This window comes from Gasterosteus aculeatus, chromosome 18 (genome assembly GCF_964276395.1).
Source record: "Gasterosteus aculeatus chromosome 18, fGasAcu3.hap1.1, whole genome shotgun sequence".
Classification (NCBI taxonomy): domain Eukaryota; kingdom Metazoa; phylum Chordata; class Actinopteri; order Perciformes; family Gasterosteidae; genus Gasterosteus; species Gasterosteus aculeatus.
This window is the reverse complement of record NC_135706.1, coordinates 10,765,111-10,784,256: the sequence shown is the minus strand read 5'-3', so window position 1 is coordinate 10,784,256 and position 19,146 is coordinate 10,765,111. Positions and strand designations below refer to the sequence as shown.

The 19,146-nt window shown below is 46.7% G+C and overlaps 2 protein-coding genes across 8 annotated transcripts; one reads left to right on the top strand and one right to left on the bottom strand.

Annotated features, from left to right (window-relative positions):
• The first annotated feature begins 1,242 nt into the window (after positions 1-1,242).
• Positions 1,243-5,669, top strand: LOC120808030 (techylectin-5B). Of its 2 annotated transcripts, none has more exons than XM_040160590.2 (9): positions 1,243-1,408; positions 1,759-2,028; positions 2,462-2,677; positions 3,603-3,722; positions 3,808-3,922; positions 4,030-4,161; positions 4,270-4,486; positions 4,591-4,786; positions 4,871-5,669. In XM_040160590.2, exons 2-9 carry the CDS (start codon positions 1,858-1,860, stop codon positions 5,015-5,017), a joined length of 1,314 nt encoding a protein of 437 aa, XP_040016524.2. In that variant the 5' UTR covers positions 1,243-1,408; positions 1,759-1,857; the 3' UTR covers positions 5,018-5,669. The 2 variants fall into 2 exon arrangements, with proteins under 2 accessions (XP_040016524.2, XP_040016525.2); XM_040160591.2 differs by having other exon boundaries at positions 1,257-1,408; positions 1,772-2,028.
• Positions 5,670-6,030: 361 nt separating this feature from the next.
• On the bottom strand, positions 6,031-18,280 carry snx9b (sorting nexin 9b). Of its 6 annotated transcripts, XM_078093194.1 has the most exons (20): positions 17,637-18,276; positions 16,089-16,175; positions 15,103-15,177; positions 14,183-14,311; positions 13,444-13,521; positions 12,384-12,525; positions 11,585-11,620; positions 10,131-10,263; positions 9,961-10,045; positions 9,747-9,872; positions 9,541-9,658; positions 9,333-9,463; positions 9,133-9,236; positions 8,943-9,046; positions 8,688-8,765; positions 8,499-8,575; positions 7,770-7,859; positions 7,511-7,625; positions 7,330-7,421; positions 6,031-7,178 (listed from the first exon to the last, which is right to left on the bottom strand). In XM_078093194.1, exons 1-20 carry the CDS (start codon positions 17,646-17,648, stop codon positions 7,131-7,133), a joined length of 1,860 nt encoding a protein of 619 aa, XP_077949320.1. In that variant the 5' UTR covers positions 17,649-18,276; the 3' UTR covers positions 6,031-7,130. The 6 variants fall into 6 exon arrangements, with proteins under 6 accessions (XP_077949320.1, XP_040016520.2, XP_077949321.1 ...); XM_040160586.2 differs by lacking the exon at positions 11,585-11,620; XM_078093195.1 differs by lacking the exon at positions 13,444-13,521.
• Positions 18,281-19,146: the final 866 nt, after the last annotated feature.

Sequence of the window (19,146 nt, the reverse complement as noted above, 5' to 3'; positions counted from 1 at the left end):
TGATCTCTCTCTTTGACGCGCACGCACATAAACCTATACATGTGCACGTGCATATTCATTCGTGAATACATTTAGCGTGAGAGGAAGGTTTCGTGTTGCTCTGAGCCTCCAGAGTAACTAACAGCTGCAGTTCTTTCACCCTGCATGGGGGCATGCGATGCGGGCAGTCGGCCTGTCGACGTGCCGCCCAGCGTCGTCAGTCAGGAGCAGAGAGCTGGATGGAAAAAGGACTTTCAATGTCTTTACCATTCACACTTTACGCATCAACCTGGAATTGTGAACCGGGTTCCCGAGATCCCGTTTTAAGTCACTCTGCTCATCACTTCATGAACACCTCCCGGTCTTAACTGTCACAGATCAGCAGCAGCCCCTCTTGTGATTCTGTTAACCCTTGCGCTCATCTTCCCTGAGGGCGAGCAGGGAAGGAGCTGTCACATGGTGCCTCCCTGTGGCCTTGCAGGCGTCTCTCAGATGCAGCAGATAACAGCAACGCATCGGCCCGGGTGACGCACCGCTCTGTCTTCTGTGTGAGAAAGTAACAGGCTGCTCTATATTTTTTTTGGTCAAAGCCTCTTTGAGATCGCGAGTGTTGCCCCCCCGGAAATGTTTACAATTGATGTGCATTCTCAGTGCAGAAGGCTGGTTGAGGAAAAGCATTTTGGGGAATTTCTAAAAGTCCGTTGAAAAGCACATCAGCTCGTTTTTTACTCTAAGGGAAGGGAGAGCGCGCATGCTGACACATAGCAGAGAGTATAAAGATGTAAAGAGCAGCTTGGCTGCTGTAATAGGATCAGCACCCCTGATGCTCCCGTTCACATCAGCCTTCATTACGACTGGCTTTGAGCAGGATTATTGTGCCTGCAGGTGATGCTTATTTACTGTAGGGGCTGATGTGTGCGGGCATTTTGCTGATGCATGTCGTCTTTGTGTAATCAATTCAAATGCTATGCTAACACTCTAGTCCTTTCTTTCTGAACCTGGCAATCTTCCAACCTTTTATCAAGTCAATTATGTTATTCTTAATATTTTTCATTGAGATTTTAAAAAAAGGCCTATGCAACCATCAAATACAAAACAGAACATAGTGCCAAAGCTTTTCATGTAAAGCTCATTTGTGTTTGTTTTAAGAAAGAAGAGAAAGCATAATTTTTCCCTTGCGTCTCTCCGACCGACCATTTATTATCAATTGCCTACTTATCTGCCTCCCTCCGTCCCTTGGTCGTTGTGAATCCTCTTAGAGGTGGATTACGGCTTTAGGGTGTGTACACTGAGAAGGACAGCATGAGGCGCAGTGAGGGAGAGACACATCGTCACAACAGGACATTTAGGGACAGAGAAGAAGAAAATGGAGACAACCCCTCGGCCTGAAATGGGTCCGAAATGGGGTAGTGGGGGGTCTGTAACAAGGGTGAGTACGTAACCATTTACTACATCTCCTCCAAGAGAGACAGTTAAGTGCATGCTGCATTTTTCATGATACGTCTGTGCGTGTTTGGGTCATTGAGCAAGATTTAAAAAGTGACGACACATCTACTGTTACACACCGTTAAGTTCTGTGTGTTTAGTGAGTTACCCGAGGACCTTCTGCCGTAATGTGGGAGATGACCTTCCTTTTAACTTAATCTCACGTCCTATCAGTGACACGAATGTGTGTAACTCTCTGCGTGGAAATGCGTCTCGTCTGGCTCAGTGAATTAAGACGTCTCTCTTCCGTGGGAGGATGAAAACACTGACTCTCTCGGTGTCTCTCCCCTGAAGGGGGAGCCAGCAGAGCCTCACATGGTGAAGCACGCACTCCTGTGTCTCGTCCTCGCTTACTCTGACAAGGCAGGGACGGACTAACCGGAGGCGGCAGCGATGTCTCTACTGTCCTTGAACAACCCCCCCGGCTGGGGCGCCTGCTCTGCTCTGTGCATCCTCATCGTGTTGCTCCCGGAGGCCAAAGCAGACGACCTGACCCCCCCCACCACCACCACCGCCGCTCAGCGCAACGGCGGGGGGTCCCAGTGCGGGGGGTACACCAACCAGGTACTCACTGAGCTGGGCCTGTTTGAATATCGTTCTCTGCCAGAAATACGTATATTTCACTGTTTGGGTTTATATTTCAAGTGTGAATAAAATAAAGGTTTGCCGTTCGGATGGATGTCTTTAGATAGCTCCTCTGTGTTAATATTGTAGAAAGGGGCTTGTCATTTATATGCAATATAATATCACGACATCAAGCTTAAGTAAACTTTCTGAAAAATCACATTTTAGTGACAACAACTTAAAATGAAGCTTTTTTTTGCCCTAAAAAGCCCTTATATATACACCTATATATGAGATATACATATTATCAGATGGAAATCTATCACAGAACAAACAGTAAAGATACACTGTGATAACATGTCATGATTGCATCAGCACAGGAGCAGGAGTCGTATTATTTATTAACCGATATGAGTTGTCCGTCCCCCAACAGGTGATGGAGGACGGGATGTGTCGGCTGGTGGCCACACTGCCTCAGCTGGACGAGCAGAAATGCCCCGATATGTTTCGCTGCACGGACGAGGTTTCTTACTGGCTGCACCAGAACGAGGCGAGGAAGCAGCAGATCGCGGCGCTGAAGGAGATCATCTCCGGGCTGCAGAGGGAGCTGAGGAACCACCGGCACCGCATCCATGTCCTCGAGCTGCAGGTGAGATCTCCATATTGACTTAGCTGAGCAGGGGTCAACTATCGGCACCAATCCTTTCAACCGCTTTGAGGGCTCGCTTTAGTCCACCTGCAGCTCAGCGGATGTGTCTGCTCCTTTTTACAGACCCGACAGGTGGCAGGACTTTCTGCTCATCGGGAAAAGTGAACTTATCCCTTTCTTACGCACGTGTGTGAGGGTCACATTCAATTTGGCTTTTCAGCGCCAGAGTCTTGTTAGTTATTACATACTTTTCTGTATTTGCTCCGTCAGAGTTGAAAGGCAATTCAGACATAGACAAGACATGATTATTGGATGAAAGAAAGACGTTCCTATTCCCTACTCACTTGAAAGGAAGGAATGGACATTCCCAGTTTGTGTTTCGTGTTCTCTGAATACAGATTGTTCGGTGCGTCTCGGGTAAAATAAACTAAAAAAAACACTTGCCTGTGCCACATTTTCATACAGGAAACACATTAGTTGAGTGCAGTTCTGGACTGTAGCGTCTGGTCATGAAGCTGCCCCCCCCCCTCTGCCCCCAACATGTCCTTGACCTTAGTCGCTAACAGGATTAGCCTCCTACTCTTCCACGTGCTGCCTCATGCGTCTCAGGCAGTGAGCCTATACAAACGTTCAGCTGGACGGGTCGGCTGCCAAAGGTGGATGTCGGAGAGGGTTCCATGTGTCGTACATGGGAAGAGGGCCGGGGACTTGGCACCAGGGCTGGTGGTAATGGGAGTTAGCGTTATCCTCTATCTTCAGGCTAGGAATAGAGAGGGTTTATGAGAGAGGGCTGGTCCCTTTTGGAGCTCCCCAGTGGCTGCTAAGAAGAAGAAAAAACGTATAATTATAAATGATTTCTTTCACAGAATACAGTTATCGCCTACGATCTTGTTTGTGAGCATGCGTGTGTGATTTACGGTGTCAGAGTGAAGAGAGGAACCACTTAAATACCTCTTTGGAGCAGCGTTTGCATGAGCTGGAGCATCACTACGCTGAAGCCACCACCCTGCTGCACCTTCAGAGTACCCTGATTCTTGACCTCCAGGTAAACCTATCATGTGCATTGTGCCGTTTCCCTCTCAGGTGACATTTTCTTTACAGTTTCGCCATTTCACTGCATTTCTGTTTAGAACCACCTCCATAATCTGACTGTTTTGGTGGATGATGTAAAAAAAAGCCCCGGGTGCTTGGTCAACGTCCCCCGTCCCAACCCGTTGATGAGCGCCCAAGAAGCTCTGCGCTCAGGTACGCTCTCCAACCTCTGTGCCACTGTCCGCCAGCAGAGGGCGCAAAGCCCACCTTTATGGATTTCACTCCTCCTCGACTCCTGTCTCGCCTTTTCCCTCCCTCAGATAGTGTGAGGAACTGTCCCATAGACTGCGCCTCCATCTACTACAACGGAGTGAGGAGGTCAGGTCTCTACACGGTGGTGCCGTCGCGTGCCGGCGTGCCAGTGGAGGTCTACTGTGACATGGACACGGATGGTCAGTAGCATGCACGAGGTCAGAAGGGCAGGCCTAGACGTTTTCCTCGAGTTCCCGGGGGTTGCTCCTGTGATCTCCCCTCACTGACAAACCTTCTTTTGGCCTCAGGCGGAGGCTGGACTGTGATCCAGCGGCGCGCCGACGGCTCCTTGAGCTTCGACCGCAGCTGGAGGGACTACAGGGACGGTTTTGGGGACCTGCACTCCGAGTTCTGGTTGGGCAACAATCACATCCACGTCCTGAGCACCCAGGGAGACTACAGCCTCCGCGTCGACCTGGAGGACTGGAGCAACGTGCACAAACACGCCCTCTACCAGAGCTTCAGGTCGGGGGTCACGCCCGCGAACCTGTGTGTGTGTGTGTGTCGTCGCGAAACACGCGCAACAATCTTCACCCGGTGTTCTTCTGCTTGTGTTTGTGTGTTTGCAGCGTGGGCGACGAGGAGCACCGGTACCGTCTCCGCGTGTCCGGCTTCAGCGGGACGGCGAAGGACTCGTTCAGCTGGTACCACGACAAGCAGGGCTTCAGCACGCCGGACAGCGGCAACATCTGCGCCGAGATCTCCCACGGCGGATGGTGGTACAACCAGTGCTTCTACGCCAACCTCAACGGCGTCTACTACAGGGTGAGTGCACACCGGGCGGCCTCGAGCCGCGATGCTTCTGAGATTCAAGATGGCGTTCACGACCTCTGTTCAATGACCCCGCAGGGAGGCCGTTACACCCCCAAAGGCCGGGGGCCGCTGGGCCCCGACGGGATCGTTTGGTACTCGTGGAGGGACTCGGACTACTACTCCCTTCGCAAGGTCAGCATGATGATCCGACCGCGCTCGTTTCGAAGCCATTTGACGCCATGACGCCGTGGTGGTGGTGGGGGGGGGGGGGGGTCTCTGGTGGGGACACCGTAGTCATGACGACATGCAGCGTGTTTTTTTGTTGCCCGAGGTCACGGAGGAGGAATTGAACGCCGCTTAATGTCAACGACGACCTCGCCCCTGGTATTTCTGAACCTCTGTGCGTGCAGATATGACCGGCATGCTCGACGTTCCGACGAAGTTCATTTTTCACTCCACCACAAGGGAAGAAAGCTGTTCCATTTTTTTTTACCTCCGTTTTGTACTTTTAGCTTTATACGCTAACACCCTATTAGCAATCCGACATTTGTTTTGAAGTGTTGACATAGTAGTTAAGCGGCTCCCAGAAGGCATTTGCAACTGGCAGGAAGATCACACGAAACTATTTAATGATTCATCTGCATTTGGTGTTTGCTTATTGCATATTTATAATTTCACTATAACCCAATGTCATTCATTTTGGATTAGAGATTAATCCATTGTGTAAAATCTTTGTTGAAATTAAAAAGGTTTTATTCAGAACACTATTATGTTAGATAATATCCCATTGATGAGCGCTACAGTCTCACATTACAGGGCGAGGAGCGAGATGTGCTATATGAAGACTGTGTATACGTTCTGTATGGATTGTACAATAAACATTAAACTACTAAAATGACTGCTGCGAGCTCCAACGAACCCTTAAAACTACACTAGACATGTGTTAGAATGTCTTTTATCGCCTCCACATCCAGCTGCACCTGATGGTGGCCCCGATCTGAATATATGGTGTAAAAGGGCCCTTTCACTTCCTCTACTACGAACTGCACAAAAACACTCTTTGACCATTGGCACAGGCCGCCGACTCATTCCCATGCATCGCTACGCGAGGATCTGCAGCAGCGAATAAGGGCTTTACTGTGAGTGAGTCAGAGAGCGTAGTGTGTTGCAATCTGAGCGATGTGCAGAACCAGATTGTGTGTTTTCCAAAGAAATCACACAATCACACACACACACATAAAGAAACAAACTGCCAATGAGTAAAAATCATTGTTTAATAAATCAAACTGGATTTTTGCTTCTCTTTGAGTTACACTGCATCTCATATACTACTATACATAAAATAGTATCTCAAAGACAAGAAACACCTGATGGAAAATAAACATAGATAGATATATATATATTCTATGTATTAAGTGATAAGAAAACAGAGTGAACAAGATTAGAGACAATTTGGAAATCTAGGTGGTAAAAAGCAAACTGCACACATGACGTGAGCCTCTGTCTTCATATAAAACACCGTAATCTGGTCAAAAAGAAAAGGACAAATATTCTTCAGGAGAGCTGTGTGGGAGAGGAAGGAATGCATCAAAACCACTGACTTCTGCCTTTACGGTGCAACGCGTAAAAGAATCGACCCCTACATGGGTAGCCTTTTCGCCACTTTCTGGCACTACGTAAACTGCAGTGTCGTGGTCCGCAGCCCTGGGGACAGCTAAGTCAACCATTTCTAGTTTCCTGTCAGCTCTTTGAGGAAGTTCGGGAGGAAAAGCGGCTCTGGACTGCCACTAGTGGACATACAGAGGACACACACCGTCTTTGACAGCTCTTTCATGACTCCATGGGTCCTTAAAAGAAATGCACTGCCTTAACAAAATGTGTTAGGACCCTCTGAAATGTTAACTTATGAGAGGCGGAAAGAAAATTCAAATATTGGCTGAGGAATAGGAAATAAAGCTCAGACAGATGGGGGGGGGGGGGGGGGGGGGGGCAGCTTTGGGTTTTTTAGTGTAACTCCATCACAACGTCACGGTGTCTGCAGCATGTGTAAAAAACTCTTCTTTACATGCATCACGTTAGAGGAACTCAAATGTAATGTGCCATTCGTGGTTTCAACTTCCTGTCTCGCAGGAAAGGGAGGGTGTGACACGCGAGCTTTCAGCTGGTGCACATGTTCATCAACTGGACCAAAGAAACGCTGTGAGCCGGTACTGTTGGAAGAGATGGAAGGCCAGAGCGAATGAAAGCGAGATGTAATGTTTAAATTATTTAAAGGGAGGGAAAATATCGCGGTGTAAAGGAAGAATAATTCGGATGTTAAATCTGGTTTCTCGTCTCCTACTTGACATCGTTGCTCTCACATAGTAGTGAACTGACTGTGTGCTTGTCGCAGCTTTGCAGCAATCTGTAGATTGAAAAGAAGAAAAACTGGCGTCAGAGGCCGCTGAGCACTCACGCAACGGCTCCACAGGTAAGAAGGCAACAAAAAGGGACACACAGTTAGACTCCCCTTTACTCTGATGAATGGTCGATAAAAAATAAAAAAAATACTTTACCGTCTCGTAAAATTTAACCTGCTCTTCCAAGTACAACTGCATGACCCTGTTGTAGTCGTAGATACGGTTGCTATGGAAGTGGTTCATCTCAGCTGTGGGACACAAGCGGGGGGAGAACCGAAAATCAAATGTCGTGATACAATTAAACTGCACCGCTTCAATGTTTCTGAGCGTGTGTCACCTTGTAATGAGTACGACATCGTGCTGACGCGTTTAGCCATCGTGACTTTGTCATGAGGGGAAATTTTACCGGCAACCACAAGCTTGTCTCCCTCCTTCACCTTCTCTATGGCCGCCTGCGGGAGAAAAGACAAGATGGTTTCAGAGGTGATGTGTTCAACCAGTTTCTCTACTTCGTCAAAAACACTAAAAGCCATGAAAACAAGTTCAGAGTCTATAAATGAAACCAATAAACACGTTTGTAACTATTCCCTGTGTACCTTATGGACTCCAATGGTGTCAGGGAAGCATCCGAGGAGACCCTTATATTCATTGTTGGTCTCCATGACAAAGTGGAGGTCTTTCTTGGGCTGTAAAAGGGAGCAAAGGTCAACTGATGGAGGCAAAAAAGACAAAGGAAAGAAAAATGTAACATGTAACAACAAATGTAACAGCGAAGCGTTGAAGACGCGTCGCTGCTTCCCTGCAAACGTCATGACAGGCACAGCTAAAGCAAAGGGAAACAATTCCACAGTCAATTGCTTACCACATTAATCCTCCCTCTGGAAGCTGCATGGATATCAAAAAAGGCCCAAGTTTGATTTTATTACACACCGAAACACCGAAATCAGCAGTCAGAGAAGCCACAAGTAGAAGGACGAAAACAACAGTTGGGAAACACTAGACATAAGTTGTCCTTTAGAGAGACAGACACGGCAGGCAGGACGTCAGGTTAAAGGGGTCATTAGCCAACCAGGATGTCCGTAGAGATTGAACGACTATCGAGAGAGTGAACACTGAACAATGTGGTAGATAAAAAAGGTCCAAAATAAACTCTGCGACTTTTGAGGAGACGAAGACCTTTTAGTTTTGCTCCGCTGCCATACAAGTGATAAACACTTCTTCATTTCATGTCAAGGCAGGAAAGAGAAGAAAGAAAAGGTCCTTTGACAATAAATTTAAAAAAAACACATGACGTACACAAAGGATTTGTAAAGAGCAGCACCTACCTGCTCGGCCACCATCTGAGCGATTTCCTCATACGTCTTGCCTGCTGCCGTCATGGCATCCGTCAGGGTGGACTCGCCTGTAAGGGGTTCAAATATGTCACCACCGTTTCATAACAGCATCCGACTTGTGCCAACTTGTTGAGGAACAGACTTCCGCGTGGAAGGTGTCACCGAAAGCCGCAATTGCACCTTGGTATCCGCTGCTGTTGAAGACAGAGGAGAGGTTCTGGAAGGCTTTGCCGATCCTCTGGTACTCCTTCGGCAGCGCTGCGGAGGGGAAAGAGACGGAACGTGAAGACCGGCGCACGCTGTGTGAATGGATCCGTCTTCAGTTGACAAAACACGAAACCGCGCATTAATCTAAACAGTGATTACAGTTCAGAGACGGAGGGTGCAGCGTGCGTGTGGTAAAACATGCGTGTGTAGCTTCCCGTGTGTACGTACGGCCTGTGCATCTCTTCCAGTGCTCGTTGCCCACTGTGAGGATTTCCTTCACGCCGTCGTCCATGGCTTTGGTGAACCTGCTGAACTGCTCACATTTCTGCTCGCTGGGGGGAGGGGGGGGACGGGAGGAATTGTTTTTAAAGACACACGTCTTTTGCAGTGCTTGAGGGTAAAGTCGGATGAAACTCACACTTCCACGGGATCCAGGTCCGCAGCTTCAGGCTCTATTGTGGTGAAGATCATCACGCCCACGGTCTCGTCCTTCTCTGCCTTTCTCTTTCCCGTCTTCCAGTCCTGTACCAATTACTCATTTTAAATCAAGCAGTACAAGTAATTGTAGTAAAATACGTTTGAATCCTTTAGAGGGTAAGCAGAGGGGCAATGGCCCACCTTCTCATCCTTGTAGCTGAGGAAGATCTGGAATACGTCGCTGCAGGAAACGATGGGGTGTCTGCACATTCTGGTCATCCAGCCCTGCAACCGCTCCATCCGCATCTTAATGAACTCCTCCTCGAATCGCCCTGCAACACAAAAGTATTCTGTATTTCATGGCACCTTCAGCGACGTTCATCTCTTCTTGCTTGTCGGTCAAACTGACCTGTCACCTGCTTGTCTGGTAAAGACGGGATGGGGATGGCCGACCCGAACTTGTCGAGGAGCCTCTCATACAGCCAATCAAAGTGCTTGTATCGGTGGTTGACCGGTCGGTTGGTGGTCTGCGAAGGACCGCAGGTTTGGTTTAGCACCTCATTCTATCATACTCATTTTTACTGAATAGGACACGGAAAGGATTCAGACACTTACGTTGGGTGTGATTTGGTACTCGATGTAGCTCTTGAGGCCGTACAGCTTCGAGCCCTTCTTGGGATCAGCCACCACGCAGTCGAGCTGAGTTTCTGGGTAAGACCACACCGGGCCAACTTCTCCCATCTGAGCATTCAACACACGTTTTAAGAACCTGCTAATCAGCAATTTATGGCATACAACATATTTGTATGGATATTTAGATGGGACCTACGTAGATGGTGAGCTTCTCTTTGCCCTTAGCGGGCTGCTTGCATAAGAGGTAGAGCTCTGGACCAGACTTGGAGAACCCAGGAAACCTGCTCGAAGAGAGGTTTGCATTAGATATTAGAACCAGCCACACTGTTCCGCTGAACTCAAACCTCCTGCTCTATTAAGTCGTACTTGTTGAGGGAGATTTTCATTGACGGCGCATGAGCTCCTCCCCTCTGCATGGCGCCGCCCTCGCCGGACTCCGACTCGGGGTAACCTCCAGTGGAATCGTCCCACTCGTCATCCCACTCGTCACAATCGGCTCCTGGGAGCAGATACATGCACACGCGGCTGGGTTTTAATGCGCGGAGAAAGAACACTTCCCGTGTTCAGCAGCCTGCTGTGAAGTGTGTGATTGTGCGGGAGCTGAAAAAAGCTCCTGCAGAACATTAAATGACTCTAAAGCAGCTTCCGCTCCATTTTATCAATGAACAGCATGGAGGGACTTTAAAAGAATCACTTGCTGTGATCAAACAGATTCTTAATTGTTTCCATCATGGATCACTGTTGTGGTGGACAGGCAGACAACTACATGTTGCATCAAGAGTCTAAAAATGATGGCTTTAAGTACATGTAATGGTGGGATCTGTTAACGTAATAAGTTTGAGAGCATGCAGCAGGCGCTTATTAGTGATCAGGGAAACTTCATTTCTGCAACACGGACCGCCATCAAACTTATTAGCACACGCACAACATTTCCACCCTTATTTAAAACAAATGAGTAGCAAACATTACACTTTGATTCAGGTACGTTTGGTAAAAAGTATTCAATAAACACATTTAAATAATTAATTTCTTGCATCTTTAAGTACAGCTAAGATAAATATACAGCCAACAATTAGAACGTGGTGCTAAATGAGAACCAGTTCTCAATTTGTATCTTAAAAAAAATTAAATAATTTGAATTTAAAAATGATTACATCTGCTCTAAAAAGCCCAGAAGGAGTTATGAGAGGAAAAGTAATTGCAAAAACGGCAGCTATCAAGAGAGAAACATTTAAGATGGAAAAGGAAAAACTGCTCAAACGACAACATAAAAATACCTGCGACTCCATTCTGCTACCAAAAATCATAGAAATTAGAGGCAACATAGAACCTACGAGGTGGGACCCAAAGCCAACAAACTAAACCTGTATAGTCGACCCCCAGCTGCTGACAAAGACCAAATTAGAACAGGCCTAGAGACACTAGACATACCAGTAATTGGGAGGGATCAGATGACCTTTTGACTTCCCCTATTGCAAAAATAGAAATAGAGAAAGCTGTGGGTAAACAAATAGCTCCCCTGGCACTGACGGTTTCCCAGCAGAGAGGTACAAACCATTTAGTGAATAATTTCATAAATAAAGCTGCGCGTATCGGAGGTCGAACCTAAGCCCGCCACATCTGGCACATCACAAGTTAATAGTGTTACATTGTTATATAGAGAAGTGCTTTAATATTAAGATTAAGAATTTGGCTGCGCACACACACACATGCTTTCCAGACATTACGTCATTTCATAAAGCCATTTGGTGGTACTTATTGGCAGGCCGTCCACACACACACACACAAAACTTAGGAAACCGGGCAAACGCGTGAGATACCTGTGTAATCGATAAGGTAAGGATACGGGTAGATGTCTTTGGCAGGAGGGAAAGAAAGGAAAAGTCTGTTAATTCTTCTCCGTGCCGTTCATTTCTCTAGGTCTATTTTTACAATAACAACTGGAGAGTTAAGAAGTAATTTGTCCTTCTGACTCATGAGTGAAGTTTTCCAGTCTGCTAAAGACGGATTCATGACTCGATTGTCCTGTCTCCGTGGAGGGACTGGCCAGAGAAAGAACACTGAGCCACATCTGGGAGTCGCCTGCAAATCTTTAAAGAACTGGACAGACAACCTGGAGCTCCAAACAGGGAGGGGGGGGGGGGGGCGGTCTATCCTGGAGGCATTTCCCTTGGTATCAGGTCAGGAAATGGTACTCTGTGCTGAGAATAAACATTTGTCTCTCTCTGATTCTTCTATGTCGCAAACCCCATCTGCTACTAACTGTGTTGCAGCACGACGTTCCAAGCGCTTGCTTATTATTATTATTGGGGTCTTTGCTTGTTTGCTGAAATTAAGTGCAAGCCTGCACAGCTTCGCAAACATCATCCACTGCAGGTTTATATTCTATCTTGTCCCAAGGATCACAGTTTAAAAGCAAAATGTTTGCAAACACTAAGCAGTGCCTGGATGTCATCACGATGTAGAGTGTAACCGCTGTTTTGAGGATTTAGATACTAAGATACTTAAAAATACCCTGCGGAAGGTTTGGCGGAAGACGCATAACAACTCGAAGAGAAAGCAGAAGCCCCTAGACGGACTAATATGAGGCATAGGCCACCACGGAGGAGCCGTTCTTACCTGGACCCTGGTAAGCCTGAGGGTGGCCCTGGGACGCGGCGCTCCCAGTCTGGGTTCCCTCCGGATTGGACGCCCAGTTATTGTTGGAGCCCCCCGACGGGTCCGAGTTCCACACGGACCAGGGGTCGTTACCGTTACTGGCCTGCAGCAAACGGGAGAGTGGAAACGTGAGGGAACGAAAAAAGGAGGACAGGTGAAGTGTGGGGAGTCCAGTCCAGTCTGATTGATGAGCAACATGCGTTTTCAAACCCAGGATGCTGACCTCAGGGGATTTGTGAGGAGTGTAGTTTGTAAATGCTGCTGAACACATGCAGGGACTAGAAATATAAAAATACAAAATGCTGCCTATTTGAAAACACTTGCCTCCATTATGGATATAAGCACTCACCCAAAAACAATACCATCCTCATGTCCATCCATACACACAACTACTTCTACAGTACTTCCAAATTAAAAATACAACTGCATGCTGTGTTTGCAGTGCCAACATACTCCAACTACACACTACAACATGCCATCGAGTGTGTGCTTCATGTAGGTTGCAGTGAGCCTGATGCTAATCATCACTTTAGACGATCGCTTAGCCAGGAACATACGGAACAATTGCTGCCATGACAAAAAGCTCCGCGGTGCAACGAGGACTAAAACTCGGCAACGACATCATTTCCCCCCCAATTTTAGCATCGCCTTCACTGTAGAGAAATCAAGAACATTCTATACAGTTGTCAATATGGCGGAATCATTAACGAGGTTCTGATCGTCTTGGGAGTAGCGGTTTGTGCACTGGTCCGATGATTTATCAGCGTCACCGCGGGTCAATTATGTGCGTGATCTTCGAGCTCTTACGGTTCCGTTCGTAGTGCTGATTGATACAACTGAGATTAAAAGGTGTGGGAGTCGATTGGTGACGTAAGAGTGCAATGTGCAAGGAGACGGTGAGATCATGCTCTTTGCAGGCACTAGGATTAGGTGTGGGGGGGGGGGGATTTGCCAACGCAGACCAATCTGAGAGGGAGGGAGCAGGACTTGGTCTCATCCGCCACCCCTACGTGGCGGTTACCTCATCGGGGGACGAAAGGTAGGGGGAAACTGGGGTGTCGGGGGTGCCTGGCTGGGGACTTAAGGCCCCAGCATCCACCTTGAAGGGAGAAGAAGGTGACATCATCACAAAGCGCCACCAGGGGAGGCTTACACTCACAGCATGGGATGGGTTAAAGCGATGCTGGATGTGGATGGCGTTTGTGTGAGTGGGTGAAAAAAAGAAGGCGAGAGAGAGAGGGGGGGGGGGGGGGGGGTGGAGCATGAGGGATAATGGCTGACACATTTCCTGCTTGGACTCAACCACCAACCGTGCCCAAAATTCTACTGATCCAGCAGTATGCTGGCACTTCCTGCCTGGCAAATACAAACAATTTCCCCGAGTGGGTTTCCTCTTGGTTCTATCTGACTGGAGTCGGACCACAGCTTATATCTTCCTCGGCAGCCGCTCTCACTTCTGCATCTGCAGGGATCACGCAGGCTACGGGGGTCCTCAACGAGATTCTGTCATCACTCACTTCTGCTTTCTGATTTTTCATTCTACATCAGCCCATCACACGTACTTTCAGAGTGGATCAACAGGATCATAGTACTCTCACTGTGAGAACTTTGTAGGTTTACGCCCACGCTCACTCCTCCAGCGCGGGTTTAAGCTGCTGAATTTAGAGCGGTTTAGGTTGTAAGTTCCCCTACGACTCAGACTTTCTGCCAGCGTGTAGCCAAAAAAGAAAAAGAAAAAATGCATCAGGTGGGAGCATTACCTGGTATTGTGCAGGCGCAGACGCTGCAGGAGCATAGGAATCAAAGATGGACAAGTCTGGAGAGGCAACATTTCCTACACTTGGAGGAGGGGCTGCAGCTCCCGGGAACGATGGCAACTGCTTTCCAAACTACAGATGAAAAGATAAAAAGAAAAACACGGTCCCATTACAGCTGCAGAGATTCCAGAATGATTTAATGACTTTTACAGACACATTCTTCTGTGATCAGCGTTCATTTCTCAGTGTGTCCAAAGTGTGACAACATCAGCTGGTCATAATGAAAACACTAGTCAATTCTTCTGGCTATTTCTGTAGTTCCTTTTGCCAGTAGCGTGCACGGAAACAGACAGCGGTTTATTGAGAAATGTGTCCTGATGTTTTTCATTAGATGTTACGTAAGGGCAATCGTCAACTGTTTTTGTCCCCCCCCCAATATTATTTGGAAAACAATCTAAACAGTCTCGGGGCAGCTGTGGAGGTAACGTTAGGTCAGACAAACGCGTCCATGTGAGCGTGTCTGCAAGGCGGACGGATGGTATCAATCGCTCTCGTGCAGCTGCACAGACACTGCTTTGTCAGATGTTGCAGAGGTGCTGGTTTGGAGTGAGCCCGAGCTGTTCACAGACTCCAGAAAGCTCACTTCCAATCAAACCTCCCCCCGTGTCTTCAGAGGGAGTCAAGATGAGGTCAGAGCAACTGTGCACGCACACGCACATGCACGCGCACAAACACCCTAATCAGCAAAACTCTGGAGAAGGCACATCCTGTTGTGATTTCAGTAAGCAGTCAAAGAGGAAGGCGATCCTCCACTTTAAACATGTCTAACAGATAGAAGTCTTGACAGGTTGAAATGGTACAACTTTGCTCAATGGCAGATTCACATTCTCATCAATCGCAGAGACCAGGAGGCCGTTTCTTACCTCGATGTAGTCTTCTGGCACCAGTCCAACCTCCCCTCTGGAGTTCTGTGCTTCGATCCAGCCGCCTCCGATACTCTGGAATGGAGTCAGACCGAAACACAAAATGTAAACTGCCGACCGCCATGAACAAGCCCGCTGAGGGGAGAAGCCCCACTTCCCAAAAAAGGAAGTCAGAGGATGTGATGAAGAGCATCGCTGCACAATAACCGCCACATTACAGGATTTCTGCTTCTACGGCATTTTATTTGGAGCCTTTTCTATGCAAGGACACAATGCTGGAAGTTATGAGGTTACCTTGAACGCTGCTGCTGCAGCAATACGTATTAAAACATGTCGCTGTGTAACGTTCGCTCTGTGTAATTCACGTAGGGGACAAAAACCAGATTTCCCAAGAATCTGTAAACACACCGAAAGTTCCCGGGACAAATTCCTCCACAGTCAGTTTATTTAGAGAAGAAAACATATTAGTTCCTGATCGCTATGAAACCGATTTTGAAGCTCAGCACACAGCAAGTGACCTTTGAACTGTTGTCGAGTGGCTGTAATGACCTCATGTTTACGCTTTTCCCTTCCCCTGTGTGCGTTTGGGACGCTCCTTGTTTGTGCTCAGCCTGGGATCACGTGAGTTGGGCCTGTATAAGTCTGTGGGTTTGAGATAGGAATCGTAGAGGATTTTCTTTTTTTTTTTTTTATTACAGCTGTAAGATCCGCAAGTGCTATGGCAGATGATATCAGTACTTCAAAAAGGACATTTCTGATTTTCCTTCCATCAGTGTGACAAACAAAGAAAAACTACATTGATCCAAAACCAATTTTCCAAAAAAAAAAACACACACGCGTCAAAACGATGAAGACAACTAAATGCAGCAGTGGGTTTCTGCACCCTTGTGCAGGGGATATATATATATATATATATATATATATATATATATATATTATACACACACACACACACACACAAATACATTTGTATGGTAAATATTTACCCGATTGGTGATAGTGAGTGTCTCTCCTTCTTTCACTGACAACTCGTTGTTTCCAGCCTCGGCGAGGAAGTCATATAAAGCGTGTGCCTAAAAACAGTCAAGAAAGAACACACACGATTCACTTTGTGTTTGAGGAACATCGAATGAACACACATCTGTGTATCTACGCTCTTATACCAACGCACCCAATATTGCCCTCAGGATCATGACTCTTTGTGGACTTAAATTAGGATGTGGTGAAACAGGCCCGACTGGTTCTTCTGCGCACGTTGCGCTGACTTTTAATCAGTCGCTAGTATCAACCGAAAACATGGCCAGCCCCATCAGGTGACCGGTCTTCTCACACTGACCCACATCTACAGGTCGGCACACATGTCACAGCAGCAGGTGGGTGCCACAGGTGAGCAATAGTGTGAAAACATATTCGAAATGACTTCAGACCTTGTTTATTTTCATATGTTTGAACATGCAAATTCACTTGGATTGTCAGTTCCAAAGTCAACGTGTCACGTGCTGTTAAAAACAGCATCACCTTCACAGAGCATCTAGCTGACGTGTTCATCAACTAGTGAGCTGTAACCCGAAGGCTATTTAATCAGAGAGCTATGTTGGAGTCAGCCAGCCACCTTCAAGGACTCGATGAAGCTGGATAATGTTTTGGAACAGGAGCTACAGAAGTCTCAGTTATCATTTGTATTCAAAGCGCTTTGTTTCTGTTTAGTCTTCTTGGGTAAAAGATGAGCCTCCAAGCTTGATCGCATGATGTGGATTGCTATGTTATTTAAAAAAAAATAAACATGCAAGTTTGACCTTTGACAGTTTTTCCCTGGAAAAAACAGGTTTTACAAGCATCGGCATATTATTTGCGTATCCATAAATTCTGGAGACTAGATGCTTATACTATTTCTGTAATTGTTGTTTGGAGGGGATGTTTAACTTTCAAGGATGGGAATCTAGTACCACGAACAGGATTGTAATGAAAATTAGCTTAAAACCCACCCACTCATTTCCTGTTATTAGATTAGTAAAACTCATACAGACATTAAACTTACGATCAATACAAACCGTAACTCTAACAAATATATCATAATTCAAAACATTTTACTTTACTCATTGTATCAGATGTTAAACATGTAAAAATCAATCCTATACGTACTTTACGGAACGCTCCCCGCCGTGCACACACGCTAAAGACTACATTTCCCAGCATTCCGCGGGGCAGAAATGACCCGCAGTGGAAAAGGTAGTAAAATGTCACAAGACACTTTCTTTAATGAGCCACATTTTCCGTGTTAAGCAGGGAAACTAATTCGCCGCAAAACAAATGTGTAGTAAGCGCCCGTTCGACGCTTCTCAAGCTGATTATTAAACAGTTTTCTAGTTGTAAAATGTAGCGCACCGAGTGAACTGCGCCCCGAGAAGCGAATACGAGACACTACAACTGTGACCGCGTTAATAGTCCAAAACATCCAGCTGTCAGGGATCAGTGGGGGGGATACAGCCCGTTTGACGCTAAAGAACAGCGCAAAAAAGCGCAGGGGGACTTACCTTCAGCGCCATTATCGAGGCCTTGATCAATCATTACAAACACCAGGGCCTGCGGTTCGCGAGCGTTTTCCCGATCCTCAACTGGACATTTCCTCCCGCGGCTTTTCGCAACTGAAGAAGCGGAGACCGAAAGTGCAGAAGAGGACAGGAAGCTCGCGAGCTTCAGCACATTCCTGCCAAAACAACAACAACGACACAACAACAACAACGACACAAAAAAGGTCCCCGCGAGAAGACCGAAGGAGTTGATTCAAGTTCGATCGGGTTTGACTTCAAGTTTGAACCGCTGACAAGAAGGAGGGAGGGACCTGCAACGGCGCAGTCAGACCGGAAAGGTGGTCCCCGGCTCCCCGGCACGGCACGGCACGGCTCGTTAATGCCAAAATAAAGTGCGCCCAAGGCTCACACTAAAAAAGGGTGCAACGGGCAATTAATTAATTTTTTTTAAAGAAATTAAAAAAAAAATACGAATAAAGGACGGTAAAAGTGATGGCAATACGAATAATGTGAATTCAGAAAAAAATATAATATAATCGATTAAATGGCGGGAAAACTATATATATATAACTATAATTATAATAAGCATGCTAAACTTTAACTCGTCGTCATTATTTTTAGTATTATTATATTATTTATTTATTATCATTTTTTTTTTTTGGTTAACATGAATATCTTAATATCCCCAAAAGAGTCTGTGTTGAAGAACATCTTCGGAGTTTCCGGTGTGTTGTTCTGATGTGAAAGCAGCTGCTGCTGTGCTGTCGTCACCTCACAGCTGGCTCCGCGCGCCTCCTCATCAGGGAACCTGAGGTCATTTGTTATGAAGAAGTCGGCCTCTGCTGGGCTCAACGTGCATTACTAATGTACGATATTAACAAGAGGTCCGTGATTCGTCACTGTTTTTGATTAGCAAGTTAGAATGTCTCAAAATATTAATATTTCAGTTAAAACAGCTTTCTGGCTGGCCGGTTCAAGCACGCTTCACCCTTTCAGATCACTTCGCCTTTCGGCCTTGTTTGAGTTGGAAATTCCACTATGCATTTCAATGTATGTATTTAAAAGTTAAAGCAGTTGGAAATATGAAAGCAATTCAACTATTGCTTTGAAAGCAGGTGACGTTTTCTGTTAAAGCTGAGTGCTGTAAACACAACGAAACGGAAGGCGTAGTGTACCAGAATATGAGTGCCAAAGGCCTGCACAAGTTCAACAGTGACTTTCAGTGCCAATGATCTGAAAGAATGCTCTCACTATTCACGTAGGGTGAAACTGTTTTGCCTGGAAGTGTTTGATACAAGAGACGCTAACGGAGAGGAAGAGGAAGACCATTCATTTTTTGGCCGTCATCAATATATTTACAACTTCCACTCCACTGGACTTTCATTCCTGCTCCGTCCTCGTCGCCTCCTCATATATCAAATACTCCGAGAGGTCTCATTTGTCCGTCAATGCGAAGGAATCGGTGGAGCGAGTTGGTGTGAGAGGACCCGAGGGGGGGGAGGCACAGTAAGTA